Genomic DNA, 25,914 nt, shown 5'->3' with positions numbered 1-25,914 from the left:
GCTTTCTTTCTTCTGGAAGTTCTCGTTTCAGGCGGCGCTGCTTCTTCTAAAGCAGCTCACTCAAGGGTTCCAGCTCAAAGCAAAAACAGCCTCATCTCAGTTTCAGTGGTTTGCTGACGATGATCTGAGGAAGACGAGTTGGAGCAGTTATTAAAGGAATTAACTTTGTCATGAAGTAAAAGATCCTCTGCGTCTGCGTCTCAGCGCTGCTGACCGCCGTTACGCTGAACGCAGCTCGTGCTGTAAAGCTGCAGCTTCAGCCGCTTTCAGAGGAACAGTTTTCACTCTCTCCCTCAAAATGACCAGCGGCTGAGAGAGCGAGAGCGAGAGCTCAGATGTTCGTTCACTGGAGCCGGTGGTTCCGCCTTAAATGCTGCCCGAGCCGCCAGACTGTAACTACTGCACCATTTAAGGTGGAACGGGAAAGTTCGAGCGAGGAGCTTCAGCCTGGCGACTTTGTAGTGTTTGACAGTTTCTCGCTTTTTCTCCTTTTCTTGTGAAAAGGACCTACTGGTCCATTTATCATAAACCACGTGTGGCATGTCAGCATGTAGAAATACGCTTCTTGTTCTCAAACAGAAATATTTTGTAATCAACCACAGAAAACTTCTGAGACGATACCTGAAAAGGCGGAGTCAGCAGGTCAGCAGGAAGCTCCCTCAGACTGTCACACGGCACCTGAGAGGTGTTTCCAAAGTCCACGAAAAACACCTGAACACACACATACATAGAGAAAGAAGTCAATAACACTGTTAGTGTGTGTAGATAATGTACATGCAAGTACCAACAAGCAACAACAAGAACAGTAGTCAAACTCTTCTGGGACCCAGAAAGATAAGCGGCTGAGAAAAACTGACCCAATACCTCAGAATTCGTTTTGTTCTTCAGTTTTAAATGTACAGTGTTTCTGTTCAAAGCACTGTACATGGTCAGCAGCGTCTCGAGAACGTGTAGATCTACACTTATTCTGGACTGGACGCGGTCATGCCAATCTGCATCAGCTCAGCGCTAACAAACTACTGGAATCCTATAGGGGCGCTAGCAGAAGTTAGCATTATGGATGAGGTTTATTTTTCTTCATGTTTAGACCTTCAGAGAGAGAGAGAGAGAGAGAGAGAGAGAGAGAGAGAGAGAGAGAGAGAGAGAGAGAGACACACAGACAGACAGACAGACAGACAGACAGAGAGAGAGACAGAGAGAGAGACACACACAGACAGACAGACAGACAGAGAGAGAGAGAGAGAGAGAGAGTGTGAGTGAGAGAGTGTGAGTGAGTGAGTGAGTGAGTGTGTGTGAGTGAGTGAGTGAGTGAGTGAGTGAGTGTGTGTGTGTGTTACCTCCACGTTGCTGCCCATTATGTGCAGTATCTTGGCTCTGTAGTAGCTGGCGGGTTCAGTCTGCGTGTGAGTCTCGTAGAACGGAGCGAGACACAGCAGGTTCGGGTACAGAGACACCGGCACCGGCTGCAGCTCCCGCTGGTTAATCACTGTGGTCAGCTGCCTCTGTTTCTCCATACTGACCTCATCTGCCTGGAAACCCCAGAAATGACCCACCTCCACCACCTACACACACACACACACACACACACACACGCTTAAAAAAACCTGCCCAACACGGCTGTGTAGCAGGGTCCAAGATCATCTCATACTGATTATTACTTCCCCACGTTTATTAGCATCACCGTTCTGACCCACGACGAGTTCCACACTGCCTGCAGCTGCTTGAGCCACATTAGCTTGGAGCCAGAAGGAACAAAGACACTGCCGTTTTGTGGAGGGAGAGATGCTGACGGGTTAAAGGATGTGTATGGGTGCTGTTAAAGATCATATATAAGAAATTTGAAAGATTAATGTAACTGTTTTCTATGTAAAGACATCCTGAGCGAGAATGAAGCCACGCCCCCTCTGCGTGTGTCATCTGAGGTGTTTAGTTGTAACAGCCGGCCCGGCCGCGTGTGCATGTTAGTCCTGCGCTGTGAAAACGTAAGTAAGTAAGTAAGTAAACATTTATTTATATAGCACTTTTCTAAGCACAGCTACAAAGTGCTTCACAAACAACAAGTACTAAAAATAGAATGATAAAACAAAACAGATACATATAACTATAAAAACAGTACAGCTATATTCATAAACCACATAAAACTGACATAAAACCATAAAAACAATGCAGCACTATCCAATAAATAACAAAAGCATCACCTGTGACCAAAAGCTACTGAATAGAGATGCGTTTTGAGTCTTCCTTTAAAAATGTCCTTTGATTCAGCTAGTCTAACATCCAAAGGCAGAGCATTCCACAACTTGGGGGCACACACAGAAAAAGCACAATCTCCCTTTCGTTTCCGTTTTGTCCTAGGGACCACTAAGAGCCCCTGACTAGATGACCTTAGTGATCTGGTACTAGGATACGGTGATAATAACTCTGAAATATATTTTGGCACATCACCGTGCACCGCCTGGAATGTTAAAACCAAAATTTTGAACTGAATTCTAAAAACAACAGGCAACCAATGTAGAGAGGCCAGTACAGGGGTAATATGCTCCCTTCTTTTAGTCCCAGTAAGTACCCGGGCAGCTGCATTCTGAACCAGCTGCAGCCGTGCCATTACCCCTTGATTAAGACATGTAAATAGTGCATTGCAATAATCAAGTCGTGATGATACAAAAGCATGAATGATCTTCTCTGTGTCCTGGAAGGAGAGCATTTTCTTGATTTTGGCAATATTTCTCAGTTGAAAATAACAGGCCTGCACCAGCTTTGTTATATGCATTGAGAAATTAAGATCTGAGTCAAAGATGACTCCGAGGTTTCTGGGATAAGGGTTTATCTGTGAAGCCAATAACCCAAGTTCCTTCTTTAGGTTATCAGCAACCTTTTGAGAACCCAGAACCAATACTTCTGTTTTCCCGTCATTTAATTTGAGGAAATTACAGCTCAGCCAATCCTTAATTGCTTTAATACAATCAGTGAGACTCTCTAATCTCCTGAAGTCGTTCCTTTTGACAGAGAGATAAAGCTGTGTATCGTCTGCGTAAAAATGATAAGAGATATTAAAACGACGAATCAGGTCACCTAAGGGGAGCATATATAAGTTAAAAAGTATAGGACCAAGGATTGAACCTTGTGGAACTCCACACGTTAGATCAGCACATGAAGATAACTTTCTTCCAGTAGATACCCTAAAGGTTCTATTTGTCAAATACGAAATGAACCAATCTAATGCAGTTCCAGATATTCCAACCCACTGATGCAACCTCTCTATTAAAATATTATGATCAACTGTATCGAAGGCTGCACTTATATCCAATAAAACTAAAACAGAGACTTCCCCAGCATCTGCATTCATCAAGAGGTCATTTAATATTCTCAAAAGCGCTGTTTCAGTGCTATGTTTCTGCCTGAAACCTGACTGAAATTTCTCAAAAATACTGTTTTCTTCTAAAAAGAACAGCAGCTGTTTTGTGACCACTTTCTCAAGAATTTTTGAGATAAAAGGTAACTTTGAGATTGGCCTGTAATTTACACAATCCATCGGATCAAGACCAGGTTTCTTGAGAATCGGCTCCACGATCGCCAATTTAAAACAATCTGGCACACAGCCCGTGTTAAGTGACAAATTCACTATTTCTTGAAGATAAATGCCCACAGAATCGAGAATGCTCTTAACAAATGTAGCTGGGAGAATGTCACCAGGAGAAGTTGAAGGATGTAAACAATTCACAACTTCTTTTAATTCCTCAAGGGAAATGGGAGAAAACTGAGTGAAAATTTCAACTCCTTCATTTTGAGGAGCCACATCACCATTTAAACAAGAAGAAATTGCTATATTATGAAAACGTGACGTGACGTGACGCAGCATGGCGTGCCCCCCCCTTTAATCATTTTCATGCTCCAGCAGCTGGTTCTGACCTCCGTGATGTTCACAATGAAGACCTGACTCGAGGGCAGCTTGTCCGGGTCAAGGCTGCTGCTCAGAACTCCAACAGGATACACAGACTGACTCTGAAAATCCACATTCACCCTGACAGAGAGCGAGAGAGAAATTCATGATACAAGCTTCCCTTTAACCCCCTGAATGAAATATTGTGCCTTTAAGACCAACATACACCAATCAGGCATAACATTATGACCACAGAGCAGGTGGCGGGTCATTCTCAGCACTGCAGTAACACTGACCTGGTGGTGGTGCGTTAGTGTGTGTTGCGCTGGCCTGAGTGGATCAGACACAGCAGTGCTGCTGGAGTTTTTAAACACCTCAGTGTTACTAAAATGATCCCTGTGTGTGAAAACCTACTCACTAAGAACCATTATAAACCTGATGGACTGGCTGAGTGAGTGTACCGCGCGTATTTGAGGTGTGAGATGGTCCTCGCGCCGGCCCGAGCCTCCACCTCCTCCGCTGGATGGACCTGCAGGTAAAGAGGAAGCCTCTGCTGGGCCAGGAGCAGAGAGAGAGAAACTTCTGGAAGAACACAAGAACCCCTCAGCGACGAGCGGTAGAACTCCACATACGCCCTGAAACAGACAAGAACCGGCGCGTGCGCACACACACACACACACACACACACACACACACACAGCAGCACTTCTCAGCAAACTAGACCAATTAAAGAGCCCATATCAAGGAAAAACAAACTTCCAGTAAAATGGACCAGTAAGCTGCAATCCATCCATTGCCCATCCAACACCGTCCATACGCAGAAACTAAACTACAAAAACAGCCGGCTCTGAATTCGAGGTCTGAAGACCAAACGCAATGATGGGCAAATCATTTACAGCCTTTAGTTATTTTGAAAATAGTACAGAGACAACATCTCAAAATGGAGAGCTGAAAAATATTTGCCCATTTTGAAACTGATGGCACCAACACAGTCCAAAGAAGTTGGGACGGGGTCTGTTCACCGCCCTGCTTCATCACCTCTAACAGCTCTGTCAGTGTTTGGGAACTGAGGAGACGCTGCTGCAGCTCTGACAGTGAAATGTTCTTACATTCTTTCTTCATATGATTTCAGATGCTCACCAGTTTCAGGGGCTCCTTTACTGTATTTCTTGTTTCATAAAGTCCCAAATGTTCTCAGTGGTGACCGGTCTGGACTGCAGGCAGGTCAGTTTAGCACCTGGACTCTTAATACAGAGCAATGCTGCTGTAATACATGCAGAATGTGGTTTGACATCGTCCTGCTGAAATAATCAAGGCCTTCCCTGAAAAAGACGTCGTCTGGACGGCAGCAGATGTTGATAAAACATGTTTATATCATTCAGCTTTAATGGAGCCTTCACAGATGAGCAGGTCACCCAGGCCATGAGCACTAATGCCCCCCTAAACCATCATGAATACTGGCTTTAGAACTGAGCACTGATAACAGGCTGAGTGGTCTTCAGCCCGGAGGACACAGTGTCCAGGATTTCTTAAAGAATTTCAAATGTTGATTCGTCGGACCGCCGGACACTTTCCCACTTCCCCTCAGTCCATTTTAAATGAGCTCAGGCCCAGAGAAGGTGGCAGCGTTTCTGGATCCTGTTTATATTTGGGTTCTTCTTTGTGTTTTAGAGTTTAACAGCGTTTGTGGATGCAGTGATGAACTGTGTTCACAGACAGTGGTTTTCAGAAGTGTTTCTGAGCCCATGCAGTGATTTCCACTACAGGATCATGTCTGTTTTTAATGCAGCGCTGCCTGAGGGCCCAAAGATCACGGCCAGCAGATACTGGTGTTCAGCCTCGTCCCTCACAGACAGAGATTTCTCCAGATTCTCTGAGTCTTTAATGATGTTCTGCACCGTAGACGATGAAAAGCAGAAGCTCTTTGCTGTTTTATGTTGAGGAACGTTCTTCTTGAGTTGTTGCTCTATTTGATGGTCCAGTCGGTCACAGAGTGGTGACCCCTCCTCCTCTTTACTTCTGAAAGACTCCGCCTCTCTGAGATGCTCTTTATACCAATCATGTTACTGACCTGCTGTCAATCAACCAGCAGGTGTTTTTTTTTTTTTTTTTTTTTTTTTTAGCATCACACAATTTTACCAGCTTTTCGTTCCGTCCCAACTTTTTTGGAACATGTCGCCATCAATATTGATATGACTTTATATTTATTTGAGAATAGTACAAAGTTTAAATGATTTGCACATCTTTGCATACGTTGCACAGTGTCCCAACTTTCTTGGAAATGGGGTTGTATCTTGTCAGCCTAGAGCAGTTTAGCTCCATCCATTCACGCTGAAATGCTTCAGCACCAGGGGTTAATCTATAGTTTACCATTTAAGGCGGAACGGGAAATTTAGCTAGCTACCGAGACAATCAGCTACTACTAGACGCGTGTACTAGCCATAATTCACTGGAACGACATCAAGATAAAAGTGATTACTGTAATTTTTAACAGAGGAAAGTCTCACATCTGTGGATTTCTTTGGTTTATTGTTCTCCATCTTGCTGGTTGTTTGATTTTCTCTCATATCTCTCCGTTTGGAGGGTCATGTAGCCCCAACACCTCACCCCTCCCCGCTATCTCAACAAGAGCCGGACACCCCACCCTAGACGTGAATGCGGAAAAGGGAGGGGTAGGGCTTTACTGAGAAATCCTGCTTTATAAATGAGCCCAAGAGCTGCTGCTGTCCACCTGAGTTTACCTGGAGCCATCGAAGGCGATGGACTTAACCTGCCCACACTGTCGGAAGAGGGACTGCAGCTGCTTATAGTAGAGGAAGGCAAATGGAGGCAGGTTCCGCACCTGAGAGAGAGAGAGAGAGAGAGAGAGAGAGAGAGAGAGAGAGAGAGAGAGAGAGAGAGAGAGAGAGAGAGAGAGAGAGAGAGAGAGAGAGAGAGAGAGAAATAGAAAAAGAGGGAAGAGAAAGATAGAAAGAAAGAAAAAAAAAAAGAAGAACAAGAGGGTGAACAAAATTAAAGGACAGTTGATTACAGAATTACAAAGAAATGAATAAAAAGAACAAAAAAAGAGGAAGACGGAAAGAAAGAATACACAGAGCAAATGGAAAGAAAGAAAGAAAGAAAGAAAGAAAGAAAGAAAGAAAGAAAGAAAGAACAGACCGAGATGGAACAGCTGTTGGAGCTGATGGAACAGAACGGCAGAAAAACCTGCTGATTTCAATACCGTCATCGTTTCATCGCTCCGGCCAAAGCAAAGCGGTTAAGAGAGCCAATTTCTCTCCGAAATGGGATTCGAACACATTCTGTGAACATATGAACGTGTGGTACCTGTATGGTGGTTCTGGGGTCGTTTCCGGCGAGATCTTTAGAGGCGAGCTCCTCATCTATCGCCCCCTGGATGAAGTAGTTTGGGTAGAAAGCTCCTGCGATCACCACCTGCGCAGAGGAACGTTAATCGGTGCTCCTCAGACACAAACGTGTTCCGGCTGCGCGACTCCGCCCGGCTGCGTCTGCGGAGGAGCTGTGTGAATCAGTGTTACGGCGTCATGTGTCGTGTGTACCTGCAGTATGAACTTCTGTTTGTGAAGGCTGGTGTAATCCAACGGAGAGGAACTCTCTGTGACGTCCATGTTGAACTGAGACACTCGCTTCTTCAAATCCTCAAACAGCTCAGCCACCTGTCTCACACACACACACACACACACACACCCCTCTGAAAATGTTTAACCCTCTACAGCATGGATTATTACGTAAACATGAGAAAAATGTTTTTTTAATTGCTTAAATAACATGAAAATATGACAATGTGCAACAAACCACAGCACCATAAAATCTAAAAAAGTACCATAAAACCTAATTTCTTAAAAATATCCTTTATGAAAACAACAAACAAATCCAACTTATACCTTGTTGAACGTAAGACCCAATATTCACAGATATTGGAAAGTAATACAATTTCAATTGGGATTTGGAATGCATGTTGTGCTGCGTTCACATTTCCAGGCTGAAGTGGCACAAATCCCATTTCCTGCCCTGATGTGAATCGGATCTGGTGTTTTCAGGGCTGTGTGAACACAAATCTGATCTTTTCAAATCCGACCCGAGCCGCTCTCATATGTGCTCCTAGATCGGATACGTATCCGATTCGTCGGCGTGTGACGCTCAGATCGGAATTAATGTGCTTTTCTCCATCATTCAGCGTTACCATGGCAACAGCGCCAAACAGACGTTGAAGCCTGTAAACGGTGGAAAAGCAGCTCATCCCACCTTTTTCTCCTCCGTCTGGCTCTAATAATGAAGCTGAGAGCTGATCAGAGTTAATGATCTTCTCAGCGAAGCTCGTTCTGCTCGTTAGTTTGTGCTGATGATGCAGTGATTCAGTCACGTGACGTTACTGAGCAGGAGGAGCTCATGAGGGTCAGTTCAGGAGCCGGTTCATCACATTAATGACGGATTTGAATTACCTAAGCGAGGGAGAACCGTCGAGTCGGAGAGATCGGATCTGAGCAATGAGGCTTGTAATGTTAGCTAGAACAACAAAGCTTACTTCCAGATTTGTCCTGGATGCCTTCAGACATCACAGGCATTGATTAAATTCCACCAGCAGCTTTAATTTAATGAAGTATTGATTAGAAAAAGCACATATTGAATGATGACTACAACGAACGCTGGGCGTCAGTGGAACTAACAAAACTGAAAAGCTGAAGGAGAACTACAGCTGTAATAGCGACAGCGCAAAAAAAAAAAAAAGGGGCCGATTATAATTCATCACTAACATATTAGTGTATTCATATTTAGTGTATTCAGAACACAGAAGTGATTATTTCACAAAAGCAGCACAAAAAAAAGATATAATTTCTGAATATAAACCATATTTATTCAAATTTTAGCTCATTCTAGTAATCAAGAGCAGCCAAATGATCAAATCAGTCAATAAAATCAGATCAGAAGTCAAATTACACCACACTAAAAAATGTACATCACACACTAATAATGATGTGCCTTTACTGTAGTGTTAATTGGCCCAACTGGATTGGTTTTAATAAGCAAACAGACATCAGAGCGAACTCTATTGGTAAACACTCAACATAAACGGGACGACGGACTCTTTACCTCCCTGATCCGCTTAATCTGGATGCAGTTCTCTTTTCCCCATTCCAGCTCATCCTGAAACACACACAAAAGAAACGGTGGAGCGTTCACACCTGTCAGAGTAAACCGGACTAAAGAGAAGCGGTTCAACTGATCCAGGTCAAACAAGACGGGCGTGAAAGTCCCGCTGCGCTGAGCTGAATGACCTGATCTGACTCACAGTAACTTCAATAAACACCAAAGACACGCCAGGTCAGAGTGGTCTCACCTTCGGGTGCCTCAACTCGCCTTTCACTCTGGAGGTGTACCAGGCCTGCGCGCGCGCACACACACACACACACACACACACGTTATATGAAAAAAAAAATACACACACTATTAGTTTACATAATTAATATAATAAGTGTAAATAAATCCCCAGTCGTGCGATCAGACCACACTGCGCCAGTAAGACTCCGGCTTCTGTAACGAGTTTATGGTTTGGCAGCTCAGTCTGGCTCCTGGTGCTCGTTATATGACCCACAGTTTGTCTCTCCGAGTGAGCAGTCGACCGACGGCACAGCCAGCACCAGCCACCGGCCTCTGACCTCACTCAACAGGCCCCGACGACTGACACAGGGGCCGGCAGGAAGGCAGGGCCGGACTCTGAGCAAGGACAGAGAGGAGAGAAGGAGAACCACGAGGGACTGGTGGACGGTGCACAAGTCCCTCGCCTCGCCTCCCTGGGCACCGTCTCCAGTCCAACAGCGAGACCACTTTCCTTTGCCTCAGATACAATCCCGGGGGCAAAGCCATGGAGCAGGAACAGTGACGGGAAGGTCGGGCGACGAGCCTGCGCCCTCTCTCAGGTCAGGCACTGACACTGCCTTAATGAAATCCAGCTGACGCACCTCTAAAAAGTCCCGAGAGGGAACAGAGAGAGGAGACGGACATGCAGCTGCACACTGAAGAGCTGCAAAGCTCAACTTTCAGAAAAGGCCTGAAAAGTCTAGCAGCCACAGAAAAGTGGGCAACCGCTTTTGGAAAACAGCTTGAAGGCTGCATCCTTCCCGCGCCCGGCGTGGACAGCGTGCTGTAAATACATTTTATTATAACAGCTCCTCTTCGCAGCCTTTCAGGTTAATTTACATGCTCCCCATTTCAAAGTGAGTGATTCTCAGCACTGTTCAACATGCTGGAGTGCCAGTTTGTAAGGGCACCACATTTCAGTGCCCATGGGCTGTGAAAGCGGTATGAAGAAACCAAGGCAGAGCTTCGCCGAGTGAGGCACAGCTCGCTGCCAGTACGACAGCCAGCCAGACGTCGCAAGGCGCTCTTCTCAGCAAAAGGCAGTCACTAGATTCATTTCATGAGATGTTTATATTTTTCCTTTGCAAACATTTTTTAAAAAGAGAAACTTAAAATTAGTGCATCGTCTTCTGGTTTGCACTTGTACATCTTTCACTAAATAAATAAATAAATAAATAAATATCTGAGGTTCAAAGTCGAGTTACAATCAGAACTGTAACCCAGAAACTGAGGACTGACCCGAACTGGGGACAGGGGGACGGTTACAGCTCTAGCACATGTAAGTAAATCATGAAAAGGAGAACATTCAGACCTTGAAGGCGTTGACGAAGGCGATGCAGTCACTGGGAACGCCCTGAGCAAACGCCAGCTTACTCCTACAAGAGCATCACACCGAGACACGTTACTACAACCTACACCCATCTGGACAACCTGCTCAGAGGAAAGCGTTCTGGGGGGAAGCCGTAGACTCACCTGTAGCCGGCAAGCTGCTGCAGAGACGGCATCGCAAAGAAGCTCTTCAGAGACAGAGACGCAGCTGAGAAAGAGAAACGGACAAAATTATCTGGAAAAAAATTCTGGTTCTACTGACCTACATTAAAAGTAAAGTATGTCGTTCCTCCTCCTGTAAAGTTCCCGCTCTGAAGATACGAGGTTTGTCATTTTAACACGCAACTTATTTATTTATTCTTTATTTTTCCTCAGCAGTGTGGCGCCCCAAACAAACCTCTGGGTCTGACTGGCCACCCAAATCACAGCCACACGCCGCCTTCTGTTACTACTGTGCTACGTTAGGTTCACAGCTCCGCGTCAAACGTCTTAAAGACGGGACACTGGGTGCCGTATTCGCTCTAATGCGGTCAGTGCGCTACCGATGATGAGGCACTCCTCCAGACAGCCGAACACGTTTCCGAGGACAATCATCTTCCCCAGGTGCAGATCCACCGGCAGGTGAGCAAGAACATAACCCAGAAACGTCAACACGCCGTCAAAGCGCTTCTGAGAGCTGCTGCTCACCGAGAGAGCACCCATCTGTACACACACACACACACACACACACACACACACACACACTTAATATACATGCAAAAGTTTAAACACACAAGTAAACATTCTCTACATAAACACAAACGCACTGAACTTTTGCACAAGCTTTATTTCCCCCTCCCTTTAGGTTAAAATCAGAAAATAAACAGTAACTCTGCATTAAAGGGCTCATATCCTCCTTTTTTGCGCTGTATTGTTTTAAGGTTCACTCCTCTCTTTATCGGAGTCGTTCTATGGAAACATTCACTTGTGTCTCCCTAGCATTTACAGATTTATTACGCTTGAAAAAACATGTTAGGATTACAATTTATATTTTAAAATAAAACAATTACACCTTTATGATCCTCAAATTCAGCAATATTGGTTTATAAAATCAACCATATAGAATTCCCAGCACCCTGGAAGAGCTCGTCCCCAATAACTGCCAATAAACTAAACGTGACTATGAAATATATGAACTCGATGACAAAGAAATCAAATCACAAAAAAAATCTAATGCCAAATCATTAAATGTAAAATGATACATTAATTAAATTAAAATATATAAAGTCCCCAGGAGTCGTGTCACTGGTGTCAGCGCGGAACAAAGTTCCTTTTACCTGTTTTCTAAGGATCTATGAAGAAAAGCGCATTATATTAACTTTATTTAAAATAATTATTGAGGGGCAGTCGTGGGCTGGAGGTCAGGGAACCGGCCCTGTGACCGGAAGGTTGCCGGTTTGATCCCCAGAGCCGACAGTCCATGACTGAGGTGTCCTTGAGCAAGACGCCTAACCCCCAACTGCTCCCTGGGCGCTGCGGATTGGGCTGCCCACCGCCCCGGGCAAGTGTGCTCACTGCCCCCTAGTGTGTGTGCTCACTAGTGTGTATGTGGTGCGTCACTGCAGGGATGGGTTAAATGCAGAGGTGAAATTTTCCCGATGTGGGACTAATAAGGGTCACTTAACACAGAATGACCCGTCCCTCAGAATTAAACCGGCTAGTTTTATTACTGTGCCTTTAAGACTGATGTATTTAAATGAGCTCTGTTCTGATTGGCTGCACTGTATTGTACTGCAGTCATAAAGCAGCCCAGGCTGAAACACTCCTTATAACTTCGTGTGAATGGGCGGGGCCAAACTGCTGTAGCCGGGATGGATGGGGGTCATCCATCTGAACATGTCTTGATTTTAAAATAATTAATTATATTAATTTAAAACAGGCAGGTTATTTTGTGGTATGGGGTCTGTACAGACTGGAGAGTGAATATATTAAACTCAAATGATTTCAATTTAAAAAGCGAACCGGGTTCATTTAAACTATTCCTGCAGGCACTGAAGCAGAGAAGACGTATTAAAGCATGAGAACACTAAAAAACGGAGTCGACCGCTGACCTCTTTGAGCTGCAGGACGGTCCTCTCGATGTCACTGAGGTTCGGGGGGGTAAGGGCGGTGGACAGCAGTGAGCGAGGGTCACCCATGTCCAGCAGCTTCACCTTCAGAACGATACTGGCCAGCGGAGAACACTGAGAGAGAAAGAAATCCATCAGGATCGATTCGGATTCCGATTTAGTTTGATTATTTTAGTCTGATTTAGAGTAAATCTGGATCTCTAACCAGCATCTCCGGCACAGCATAATCCGGAATCTCTTTATTCCAGAAATCCCTGGTTACCAAACGATAACAGAATCCCTTAGAAACTCTACCAGCACGACCTGAGAGAGAGAGAGAGAGAGAGAGAGAGAGAGAGAGAGAGAGAGAGAGAGACAGAGAGACAGAGAGAGAGAGAGAGACAGAGAGAGACAGAGAGAGACAGAGAGACAGAGAGACAGAGAGAGAGAGAGAGAGAGAGAGAGAGAGAGAGAGAGAGAGAGAGAGAGAGACAGAGAGAGAGAGAGAGAGAGAGAGAGAGAGAGAGAGAGAGACAGAGAGAGAGAGAGAGAGAGAGAGAGAGAGAGAGACAGAGAGAGACAGAGAGAGACAGAGAGAGAGAGAGAGAGAGAGACAGAGACAGAGAGAGAGAGAGAGAGACAGAGAGAGAGAGAGAGAGAGAGAGAGAGAGAGAGAGAGAGAGAGAGAGAGAGAGAGAGAGAGAGAGAGAGAGAGAGAGAGAGAGAGAGAGAGAGAGAGAGAGAGAGAGAGAGAGATAAAACGAAGATAGAAAAAGTGATAGAAAAAAATTTAGAAGAGAAATTAAAAGATTGAAAGACAGATAAATGGATAAAAATAGGTAAACAAAGAAAGACAGAAGAAAAAAAAAAGACAATAAAAGATAAAAGAACAAACGAATGAACAAACAAGAGAGTGGGTAAACAAAATAAATGAAAAAAGAAAAATGATTACAGAACGACAAATGAAAAAATAAAAAACAGCAAAAGATGAACAGACAATGAAGGACGGAAGGACGGACAGTGGATCAGTGATCTTGTCTATAAAGACACACAGAGTAAACAGACTTATTAAAATCTGCGTCTTCAGAACTGAAACAGCCTTAAACTGCAGGATTTCTCATCAATAACTAATAAACAATAATCACCTTTAATACAATTAAACCACAAAATGACTTCGTTAATATAAATGAAGTGATTAATTATTCGCTGTGCACCTCTGCGCTGGTTACAGTTGGTTTTGGATGCCCAGGTGAGACGGAGAGACTGGTAGTTCGTCTCTTTATCACAGACCAGGTGACGCGCCAAACAGAAATCAATCACTGTCTCACACACACACACACACACACACACACACACACACACACACACACACAACCATTAACTCAAATTCTTTATTTCATTTAATTATCTACACCGACCAGCCTCTTCACCAAAAATACCTCCTTTTCAACAAGTGTCCACTCACTGTCCACTCTATTAGACTCTCCTACCTTGTCGGTCCACCTTGTAGATGTAAAGTCAGAGACGACAGCTCATCTGCTGCTGCACAGTTTGTGTTGGTCATCCTCTAGTCCTTCATCAGTGGTCACAGGACGCTGCCCACAGGACGCTGCCGGCTGGATATTTTTGGTTGGTGGACGATTCTCAGTCCAGCAGCGACACTGAGGTGTTTAAAAACTCCAGCAGCACTGCTGTGTCTGATCCACTCACACCAGCACAACACACACTAACACACCACCACCACGTCAGCGTTACTGCAGTGCTGAGAATGACCCACCACCCAAACAGTACCTGCTCTGTGAGGGTCCATGGGGGTCCTGACCACTGAAGAACAGGGTAACAGAGTATCAGAGAAACAGATGGACTACAGTCTGTAACTGTAGAACTACAGAGTGCAGCTATATGGTCAGTGGAGCTGATAAAGTGGACAGTGAGTGGAGATACAAGGAGGTGGACTTTATGAAGCGGCCAGTCAGTGTTTAACTCAGACATGCTGCTTATGACCCACCATATTTAACGTCCGGCACTGTAACGGAGCTCTCCGCAATATTAGTGGACAGGATGACCTGTAAACAAACACACACTGCCCGTCAGAAATCTGGACTTCCACCTTCTTTTAGTTTTACTATTTTACTAAGGGAATTTAAAGAAAATGTGTTTTGACCGGTACTGTAGATATTTAAACAGGGATTAAGGGAAACTGACCAAAGAGCTGCTCTTATGAAGCACCAACAGTGCCCCCTTGTGGAGAATCTCCAGCTTACTAAACATGAATGAGTGAATTCCAAACTACTTTAATGAAGCGCTTTGCAAAAAATTGCACTAGACCAACTTTCCTTCAGAAAAGAAAAAAAACAGAAAGCCAAAGGAACACAGAGGAAGAGAGAGAGTTACCTTCCTGTATCCGGGCACAGGAACCAAAAAGACTCCGTTTTGCTCTTCCAGAGACACCGTGGAGTGCAGCGGGTAAACCTGCAGCCTACAGACAGAAACACACAGGCTCGGTCCCAATTCGCAGAAAAAAAAAAAAAAAAGCAGAGGCCTTTTCCGAATCGGAAAAAACACGGGCCTTGTCCCAAATCGGAAAAATACAGATCTCGTCCCAATTCGGAAAAAAATTAATAAATAATTAAAAAAAAAAAAAAAAAAAAAAAAAAAGACCTCATCTAAATTCAGATTAAAAACAAAGGCCTAGTCCCAATTTGGAAAAAACATAGGCCTTGTCCCAATTCAGAAGAACGCAAAGGGCTCAGCTTGAGCTGAAATTTCAAACCGCATGCAGCTGTTAAACAACGTGGATCAGCGCTGCTGATGTGGTTTCTGACATAAAACCAGACTAAAGCCTGTCAGCATAACAAACAGCAGCAGCCCTGAAGCCCGAATTCTGTCTGTACTTCAGTCTGTATTAATAGATAAGAGCCAGTCATTCAGTCAGAAAGCACATAATCAGACCGTCAGAGATCCTGAACACCTCCACCCCACCATGGTAACTCGGGTACATAATAACGTTGGCTCTCTCAGCTCTGTGGCTCCAGGACATTCGCGTGAGCTCACCTTTTGCGGACGAGTTTGGCGAGAGCCTCCTGCATGTACTGAATCTCCGCCAGCCCGGGCAGAAATACCAGCACGCTGCCCCTCTCCGGCAGGGACGCCCCCCCACCCTGCTCCGCACGACTGGAACACAAACAATTCTCAATCCGTAATCTGTAATAATTAAATATTCCTGCAAACATGTATTCAAGTTGTAAGCTGTGCAGGTTCAATCGTTCTTTTATAGGACCCAGTGGTGGACAGTTACTGAGTAACTGAGTAAATGTAATTAGTTTCTGTACTTTAGTATTTTTGGTGTATCTGTACTGAAGTTTCTCCGTTCTGGGTGACATTTTACTTTACTGTGTGTATAAAAACGTAACATGTCAAAACGAAAGAAGCGCAAAGCCAGAGCACCAATCAGGGCCCAGCGGTCACTTTGTTTAGAGCTGGTTTTGACCTGTTGGTCATACCGACCCAGTGCAGCACGCGGTTCAACGTCAGCGCAGCAGCGTAAAACTTTGGGAGAGTCTGTTCAACATAAATGATGAACTAACCTAACTTTGTGTAAATAGAGCTCAATATAGAAATATGTCCACAGATGCAGTCGAGACTGACGCGGCTTTTTTCTGAATTTCTACAAACACCATTTCATTTTATAGTAAATGAGTTTGGGCTGGTTTATGTTTATGAACAGACGCCTACAGATCAACATAGTAAAGGAGCTCATCTGTGATCCTGAGTTTAAAGCCAGTTTTTATTCAACTTAAACTTGGAACTAAGTTGTAAATAAATCTGAAACTGAAACTTTGCTTGTGTGTAAAAAGTGATTTCAGAGCCACTCGGTTCTCCCTGATGGAAACTGTTTACCTTCAGTGTTTTGTGCTTCTGATCATTTTAATAGACGTCAGCGTCACTAATTAATGACGTTCTATTAAAAGACTGGTTTACCAAGAGAGACGCTGGAGGACTTTCACCTGAAATGAGTTCATGAAGCCAGTCTGGTTATAAAAATGATAACAGGACATCAGAGCCAGAATTCCTCTTTTAGTACTTTTACTTTATACTTAAGTACATTTGAAGGGAAATACTTTAGTACTTTTACTTTTGATGATGTTCCTCATCCACCACTGATAGCATCCTAAGTGAAGGTCTACAATTAAAGATTGTTTGTTTTAAAGTGCAGTAGAACATTATGTTGTTATCAGCTGATACTCGAGGTTAGGACAGAAAGTGGCATCGTATCTTCTCCAAGTGTGACTGTAAACTCTATAACCTCTGATCTTTGGCCTCCATCTCATCAAAGCTCTGGACAAGGCTGACGGCAACGTTATACATCTCTACAGTAATGTAGGGGTCGTCAGGGTGAGCGGGGTCCACCTGAAATACATACACACAGTGCAACAGTGTTATTGAGGTCAACAAGTTCATATCACAATACCTACATTTAGAGTCGGTTATTCATTCAGCCTAACGAGAAACTGTAGAACGGACTCGGTTTATATCACAATACCTACATTTAGAGCCGGTTATTCATTCAGTCTAATGAGAAACTGTAGAACGGACTCGGTTTATATCACAATACCTACATTTAGAGTCGGTTATTCATTCAGTCTAACGAGAAACTGTAGAACGGACTCGGTTTATATCACAATACCTACATTTAGAGTCGGTTATTCATTCAGCCTAACGAGAAACTGTAGAACAGACTCGGTTTATATCACAATACCTACATTTAGAGTCGGTTATTCATTCAGCCTAATGAGAAACTGTAGAACAGACTCGGTTTATATCACAATACCTACATTTAGAGTCGGTTATTCATTCAGTCTAATGAGAAACTGTAGAACGGACTCGGTTTATATCACAATACCTACATTTAGAGCCGGTTATTCATTCAGTCTAATGAGAAACTGTAGAACGGACTCGGTTTATATCACAATACCTACATTTAGAGTCGGTTATTCATTCAGTCTAATGAGAAACTGTAGAACGGACTCGGTTTATATCACAATACCTACATTTAGAGTCGGTTATTCATTCAGCCTAACGAGAAACTGTAGAACGGACTCGGTTTATATCACAATACCTACATTTAGAGTCGGTTATTCATTCAGCCTAACGAGAAACTGTAGAACGGACTCGGTTTATATCACAATACCTACATTTAGAGTCGGTTATTCATTCAGCCTAACGAGAAACTGTAGAACGGACTCGGTTTATATCGCAATACCTACATTTAGAGTCGGTTATTCATTCAGCCTAATGAGAAACTGTAGAACGGACTCGGTTTATATCGCAATACCTACATTTAGAGCCGGTTATTCATTCAGTCTAATGAGAAACTGTAGAACGGACTCGGTTTATATCGCAATACCTACATTTAGAGTCGGTTATTCATTCAGTCTAATGAGAAACTGTAGAACGGACTCGGTTTATATCACAATACCTACATTTAGAGCCGGTTATTCATTCAGTCTAATGAGAAACTGTAGAACGGACTCGGTTTATATCACAATACCTACATTTAGAGCCGGTTATTCATTCAGTCTAATGAGAAACTGTAGAACGGACTCGGTTTATATCACAATACCTACATTTAGAGTCGGTTATTCATTCAGTCTAATGAGAAACTGTAGAACGGACTCGGTTTATATCACAATACCTACATTTAGAGTCGGTTATTCATTCAGCCTAATGAGAAACTGTAGAACGGACTCGGTTTATATCACAATACCTACATTTAGAGTCGGTTATTCATTCAGCCTAATGAGAAACTGTAGAACGGACTCGGTTTATATCACAATACCTACATTTAGAGTCGGTTATTCATTCAGCCTAATGAGAAACTGTAGAACGGACTCGGTTTATATCACAATACCTACATTTAGAGCCGGTTATTCATTCAGCCTAATGAGAAACTGTAGAACGGACTCGGTTTATATCACAATACCTACATTTAGAGTCGGTTATTCATTCAGCCTAATGAGAAACTGTAGAACGGACTCGGTTTATATCGCAATACCTACATTTAGAGTCGGTTATTCATTCAGCCTAATGAGAAACTGTAGAACAGACTCGGTTTATATCGCAATACCTACATTTAGAGCCGGTTATTCATTCAGTCTAATGAGAAACTGTAGAACGGACTCGGTTTATATCGCAATACCTACATTTAGAGTCGGTTATTCATTCAGTCTAATGAGAAACTGTAGAACAGACTCGGTTTATATCACAATACCTACATTTAGAGCCGGTTATTCATTCAGTCTAATGAGAAACTGTAGAACGGACTCGGTTTATATCACAATACCTACATTTAGAGTCGGTTATTCATTCAGTCTAATGAGAAACTGTAGAACGGACTCGGTTTATATCACAATACCTACATTTAGAGTCGGTTATTCATTCAGCCTAATGAGAAACTGTAGAACGGACTCGGTTTATATCACAATACCTACATTTAGAGTCGGTTATTCATTCAGCCTAATGAGAAACTGTAGAACGGACTCGGTTTATATCACAATACCTACATTTAGAGTCGGTTATTCATTCAGCCTAATGAGAAACTGTAGAACGGACTCGGTTTATATCACAATACCTACATTTAGAGCCGGTTATTCATTCAGCCTAATGAGAAACTGTAGAACGGACTCGGTTTATATCACAATACCTACATTTAGAGTCGGTTATTCATTCAGCCTAATGAGAAACTGTAGAACGGACTCGGTTTATATCACAATACCTACATTTAGAGCCGGTTATTCATTCAGCCTAATGAGAAACTGTAGAACGGACTCGGTTTATATCACAATACCTACATTTAGAGTCGGTTATTCATTCAGCCTAATGAGAAACTGTAGAACGGACTCGGTTTATATCACAATACCTACATTTAGAGTCGGTTATTCATTCAGTCTAATGAGAAACTGTAGAACGGACTCGGTTTATATCACAATACCTACATTTAGAGCCGGTTATTCATTCAGCCTAATGAGAAACTGTAGAACGGACTCGGTTTATATCACAATACCTACATTTAGAGTCGGTTATTCATTCAGCCTAATGAGAAACTGTAGAACGGACTCGGTTTATATCACAATACCTACATTTAGAGTCGGTTATTCATTCAGCCTAATGAGAAACTGTAGAACGGACTCGGTTTATATCACAATACCTACATTTAGAGTCGGTTATTCATTCAGTCTAATGAGAAACTGTAGAACGGACTCGGTTTATATCACAATACCTACATTTAGAGCCGGTTATTCATTCAGTCTAATGAGAAACTGTAGAACGGACTCGGTTTATATCACAATACCTACATTTAGAGCCGGTTATTCATTCAGCCTAATGAGAAACTGTAGAACGGACTCGGTTTATATCACAATACCTACATTTAGAGTCGGTTATTCATTCAGTCTAATGAGAAACTGTAGAACGGACTCGGTTTATATCACAATACCTACATTTAGAGTCGGTTATTCATTCAGCCTAATGAGAAACTGTAGAACGGACTCGGTTTATATCACAATACCTACATTTAGAGTCGGTTATTCATTCAGTCTAATGAGAAACTGTAGAACGGACTCGGTTTATATCACAATACCTACATTTAGAGTCGGTTATTCATTCAGCCTAATGAGAAACTGTAGAACGGACTCGGTTTATATCACAATACCTACATTTAGAGTCAGTTATTCATTCAGCCTAATGAGAAACTGTAGAACGGACTCGGTTTATATCACAATACCTACATTTAGAGTCGGTTATTCATTCAGCCTAATGAGAAACTGTAGAACGGACTCGGTTTATATCACAATACCTACATTTAGAGCCGGTTATTCATTCAGCCTAATGAGAAACTGTAGAACGGACTCGGTTTATATCACAATACCTACATTTAGAGTCGGTTATTCATTCAGCCTAATGAGAAACTGTAGAACGGACTCGGTTTATATCACAATACCTACATTTAGAGCCGGTTATTCATTCAGCCTAATGAGAAACTGTAGAACGGACTCGGTTTATATCACAATACCTACATTTAGAGTCGGTTATTCATTCAGCCTAATGAGAAACTGTAGAACAGACTCGGTTTATATCACAATACCTACATTTAGAGCCGGTTATTCATTCAGTCTAATGAGAAACTGTAGAACGGACTCGGTTTATATCACAATACCTACATTTAGAGTCAGTTATTCATTCAGCCTAATGAGAAACTGTAGAACGGACTCGGTTTATATCACAATACCTACATTTAGAGCCGGTTATTCATTCAGCCTAATGAGAAACTGTAGAACGGACTCGGTTTATATCACAATACCTACATTTAGAGTCGGTTATTCATTCAGCCTAATGAGAAACTGTAGAACGGACTCGGTTTATATCACAATACCTACATTTAGAGTCGGTTATTCATTCAGTCTAATGAGAAACTGTAGAACGGACTCGGTTTATATCACAATACCTACATTTAGAGCCGGTTATTCATTCAGTCTAATGAGAAACTGTAGAACGGACTCGGTTTATATCACAATACCTACATTTAGAGTCGGTTATTCATTCAGCCTAATGAGAAACTGTAGAACGGACTCGGTTTATATCACAATATAAACATATCAACCGTCTGTTCAAGTTTCTCTCTGTAAAGCTTCAACTTCTAAACAGTGGCTATGAATGAACACATTTGGGGCGGAGCTCGTTTCCCCTCGTGTGTCTCTCTCTGTCTCTCTCTCTCTGTAGTCTTAAGACATGCCCACTCACTCTGAAGGGCAGGATGTTCCTGAGGTCGTCCAGGTAAAACTCCTCCACAGCATACGGCGCTCCGTCCACCTCAAACACGTACGCTGGGTTCATCTGAGAACGTACCGGCGTTCCAAAATATTCCGCAAATTCTGCACAGTTTATCGTAGCAGACATCAGGATCACCTACACAGAGCGAAAGAATGAGAGAAAGAAAGAGAAAGAAAGAAAGAATGCCTCTTAAAAATGTACAAATTCTCATTTTATTATTATTTTTTTTAAAAATACTAATTTTTTTGTTTGCCATTTCTCCAAGTATGTTATAGAAATAATTTTAATTTTATTTCAACTACAGTGAGAAATTCTCTACTTCAACCTAAGAGTGCATTCATTTTAATATGCAGAAGAAAGGTGAGGTAATGCCCGAGCCCCAAACTAACGCACCAACCGTGAGGCTGTGCGCCAATCACAAGCAACTTAAACGGCTTCAGTCTGCTGAATGTACTGTCTGATACCCGTCTGGACTGAATCAACAGCCTCGCCTGGAACAAAAACATTCTATACCATTACACCCGTTACATAAACATGCTGAACGCACCTTCACGTAGCGCGAGTTGGACTGCAGTAGCTTTCTAACCACCAACAGCAGAAAGTCCAGTTCCTCAGTTCTCTCATGTACCTGAAACAAATTATTCCTGTAATCAATCAGCCTTTTATTCACTTAAATGAAACAGTAGAAGCCGTATCGCCCCCTACGCTTCCTGTAGTGTATTACAGTCTGTCAGAGTGACTGTGTGGATCATATGAACATTATAGAGCTTTTTAAATGAAACAGTAGAAGCCGTATCGCCCCCTACGCTTCCTGTAGTGTATTACAGTCTGTCAGAGCGACTGTGTGGATCATATGAACATTATAGAGCTTTTTAAATGAAACAGTAGAAGCCGTATCGCCCCCTACGCTTCCTGTAGTGTATTACAGTCTGTCAGAGCGACTGCGTGGATCATATGAACATTATAGAGCTTTTTAAATGAAACAGTAGAAGCCGTATCGCCCCCTACGCTTCCTGTAGTGTATTACAGTCTGTCAGAGCGACTGCGTGGATCATATGAACATTATAGAGCTTTTTAAATGAAACAGTAGAAGCCGTATCGCCCCCTACGCTTCCTGTAGTGTATTACAGTCTGTCAGAGCGACTGCGTGGATCATATGAACATTATAGAGCTTTTTAAATGAAACAGTAGAAGCCGTATCGCCCCCTACGCTTCCTGTAGTGTATTACAGTCTGTCAGAGCGACTGCGTGGATCATATGAACATTATAGAGCTTTTTAAATGAAACAGTAGAAGCCGTATCGCCCCCTACGCTTCCTGTAGTGTATTACAGTCTGTCAGAGCGACTGCGTGGATCATATGAACATTATAGAGCTTTTTAAATGAAACAGTAGAAGCCGTATCGCCCCCTACGCTTCCTGTAGTGTATTACAGTCTGTCAGAGCGACTGCGTGGATCATATGAACATTATAGAGCTTTTTAAATGAAACAGTAGAAGCCGTATCGCCCCCTACGCTTCCTGTAGTGTATTACAGTCTGTCAGAGCGACTGCGTGGATCATATGAACATTATAGAGCTTTTTAAATGAAACAGTAGAAGCCGTATCGCCCCCTACGCTTCCTGTAGTGTATTACAGTCTGTCAGAGCGACTGTGTGGATCATATGAACATTATAGAGGCTTTTTAAATGAAACAGTAGAAGCCGTATCGCCCCCTACGCTTCCTGTAGTGTATTACAGTCTGTCAGAGCGACTGTGTGGATCATATGAACATTATAGAGCTTTTTAAATGAAACAGTAGAAGCCGTATCACCCCCTACGCTTCCTGTAGTGTATTACAGTCTGTCAGAGCGACTGTGTGGATCATATGAACATTATAGAGCTTTTTAAATGAAGCAGTAGAAGCCGTATCGCCCCCTACGCTTCCTGTAGTGTATTACAGTCTGTCAGAGCGACTGTGTGGATCATATGAACATTATAGAGCTTTTTAAATGAAACAGTAGAAGCCGTATCGCCCCCTACGCTTCCTGTAGTGTATTACAGTCTGTCAGAGCGACTGTGTGGATCATATGAACATTATAGAGCTTTTTAAATGAAACAGTAGAAGCCGTATCGCCCCCTACGCTTCCTGTAGTGTATTACAGTCCGTCAGAGCGACTGTGTGGATCATATGAACATTATAGAGCTTTTTAAATGAAACAGTAGAAGCCGTATCGCCCCCTACGCTTCCTGTAGTGTATTACAGTCTGTCAGAGCGACTGTGTGGATCATATGAACATTATAGAGCTTTTTAAATGAAACAGTAGAAGCCGTATCACCCCCTACGCTTCCTGTAGTGTATTACAGTCTGTCAGAGCGACTGTGTGGATCATATGAACATTATAGAGCTTTTTAAATGAAGCAGTAGAAGCCGTATCGCCCCCTACGCTTCCTGTAGTGTATTACAGTCTGTCAGAGCGACTGTGTGGATCATATGAACATTATAGAGCTTTTTAAATGAAACAGTAGAAGCCGTATCGCCCCCTACGCTTCCTGTAGTGTATTACAGTCTGTAAGAGCGACTGTGTGGATCATATGAACATTATAGAGCTTTTTAAATGAAGCAGTACAAGCCGTATCGCCCCCTACGCTTCCTGTAGTGTATTACAGTCTGTCAGAGCGACTGTGTGGATCATATGAACATTATAGAGCTTTTTAAATGAAACAGTAGAAGCCGTATCGCCCCCTACGCTTCCTGTAGTGTATTACAGTCTGTCAGAGCGACTGTGTGGATCATATGAACATTATAGAGCTTTTTAAATGAAACAGTAGAAGCCGTATCGCCCCCTACGCTTCCTGTAGTGTATTACAGTCTGTCAGAGCGACTGTGTGGATCATATGAACATTACAGAGATTTTTAAATGAAACAGTAGAAGCCGTATCGCCCCCTACGCTTCCTGTAGTGTATTACAGTCTGTCAGAGCGACTGTGTGGATCATATGAACATTATAGAGCTTTTTAAATGAAACAGTAGAAGCCGTATCGCCCCCTACGCTTCCTGTAGTGTATTACAGTCTGTCAGAGCGACTGTGTGGATCATATGAACATTACAGAGATTTTTAAATGAAACAGTAGAAGCCGTATCGCCCCCTACGCTTCCTGTAGTGTATTACAGTCTGTCAGAGCGACTGTGTGGATCATATGAACATTACAGAGATTTTTAAATGAAACAGTAGAAGCCGTATCGCCCCCTACGCTTCCTGTAGTGTATTACAGTCTGTCAGAGCGACTGTGTGGATCATATGAACATTATAGAGCTTTTTAAATGAAACAGTAGAAGCCGTATCGCCCCCTACGCTTCCTGTAGTGTATTACAGTCTGTCAGAGCGACTGTGTGGATCATATGAACATTATAGAGCTTTTTAAATGAAACAGTAGAAGCCGTATCGCCCCCTAAGCTTCCTGTAGTGTATTACAGTCTGTCAGAGCGACTGTGTGGATCATATGAACATTATAGAACTTTTTAAATGAAACAGTAGAAGCCGTATCGCCCCCTACGCTTCCTGTAGTGTATTACAGTCTGTCAGAGCGACTGTGTGGATCATATGAACGTTATAGAGCTTTTTAAATGAAACAGTAGAAGCTGTATCGCCCCCTACGCTTCCTGTAGTGTATTACAGTCTGTCAGAGCGACTGTGTGGATCATATGAACATTATAGAGCTTTTTAAATGAAACAGTAGAAGCCGTATCGCCCCCTACGCTTCCTGTAGTGTATTACAGTCTGTCAGAGCGACTGTGTGGATCATATGAACATTATAGAGCTTTTTAAATGAAACAGTAGAAGCCGTATCGCCCCCTACGCTTCCTGTAGTGTATTACAGTCTGTCAGAGCGACTGTGTGGATCATATGAACATTATAGAGCTTTTTAAATGAAACAGTAGAAGCCGTATCGCCCCCTACGCTTCCTGTAGTGTATTACAGTCTGTCAGAGCGACTGTGTGGATCATATGAACATTATAGAGCTTTTTAAATGAAACAGTAGAAGCAGTATCGCCCCCTACGCTTCCTGTAGTGTATTACAGTCTGTCAGAGCGACTGTGTGGATCATATGAACATTATAGAGCTTTTTAAATGAAACAGTAGAAGCCGTATCGCCCCCTACGCTTCCTGTAGTGTATTACAGTCTGTCAGAGCGACTGTGTGGATCATATGAACATTATAGAGCTTTTTAAATGAAACAGTAGAAGCCGTATCGCCCCCTACGCTTCCTGTAGTGTATTACAGTCTGTCAGAGCGACTGTGTGGATCATATGAACATTATAGAGCTTTTTAAATGAAACAGTAGAAGCCGTATCGCCCCCTACGCTTCCTGTAGAGTATTACAGTCTGTCAGAGCGACTGTGTGGATCATATGAACATTATAGAGCTTTTT

The 25,914-nt window shown here is 42.9% G+C and overlaps 1 protein-coding gene across 1 annotated transcript in view; it reads right to left on the bottom strand.

Moving 5' to 3' along the window:
- The window catches only part of tdrd9 (tudor domain containing 9), a 38,646-nt gene that overhangs the window by 7,366 nt on the left and 5,366 nt on the right, over positions 1-25,914 (bottom strand). The window contains exons 6-26 of the mRNA XM_017720105.1: positions 22,052-22,132; positions 21,475-21,639; positions 16,982-17,085; positions 15,730-15,849; positions 15,070-15,154; positions 14,684-14,741; positions 13,890-13,994; positions 12,902-12,999; positions 12,679-12,810; positions 11,131-11,290; positions 10,733-10,796; positions 10,572-10,635; positions 9,240-9,284; positions 8,993-9,046; positions 7,441-7,557; positions 7,208-7,315; positions 6,622-6,722; positions 4,342-4,515; positions 3,910-4,021; positions 1,338-1,562; positions 622-711 (exon numbers count right to left, since the gene is read on the bottom strand). Of these exons, the coding sequence (XP_017575594.1) occupies positions 622-711; positions 1,338-1,562; positions 3,910-4,021; positions 4,342-4,515; positions 6,622-6,722; positions 7,208-7,315; positions 7,441-7,557; positions 8,993-9,046; positions 9,240-9,284; positions 10,572-10,635; positions 10,733-10,796; positions 11,131-11,290; positions 12,679-12,810; positions 12,902-12,999; positions 13,890-13,994; positions 14,684-14,741; positions 15,070-15,154; positions 15,730-15,849; positions 16,982-17,085; positions 21,475-21,639; positions 22,052-22,132 (2,262 nt within the window). The remainder of the gene's footprint in view (positions 1-621; positions 712-1,337; positions 1,563-3,909; positions 4,022-4,341; positions 4,516-6,621; positions 6,723-7,207; positions 7,316-7,440; positions 7,558-8,992; positions 9,047-9,239; positions 9,285-10,571; positions 10,636-10,732; positions 10,797-11,130; positions 11,291-12,678; positions 12,811-12,901; positions 13,000-13,889; positions 13,995-14,683; positions 14,742-15,069; positions 15,155-15,729; positions 15,850-16,981; positions 17,086-21,474; positions 21,640-22,051; positions 22,133-25,914) is intronic.

The sequence above is a fragment of the Pygocentrus nattereri genome, chromosome 5, assembly GCF_015220715.1.
Source record: "Pygocentrus nattereri isolate fPygNat1 chromosome 5, fPygNat1.pri, whole genome shotgun sequence".
Classification (NCBI taxonomy): domain Eukaryota; kingdom Metazoa; phylum Chordata; class Actinopteri; order Characiformes; family Serrasalmidae; genus Pygocentrus; species Pygocentrus nattereri.
This window is presented reverse-complemented; position numbering and strand designations above follow the sequence as displayed.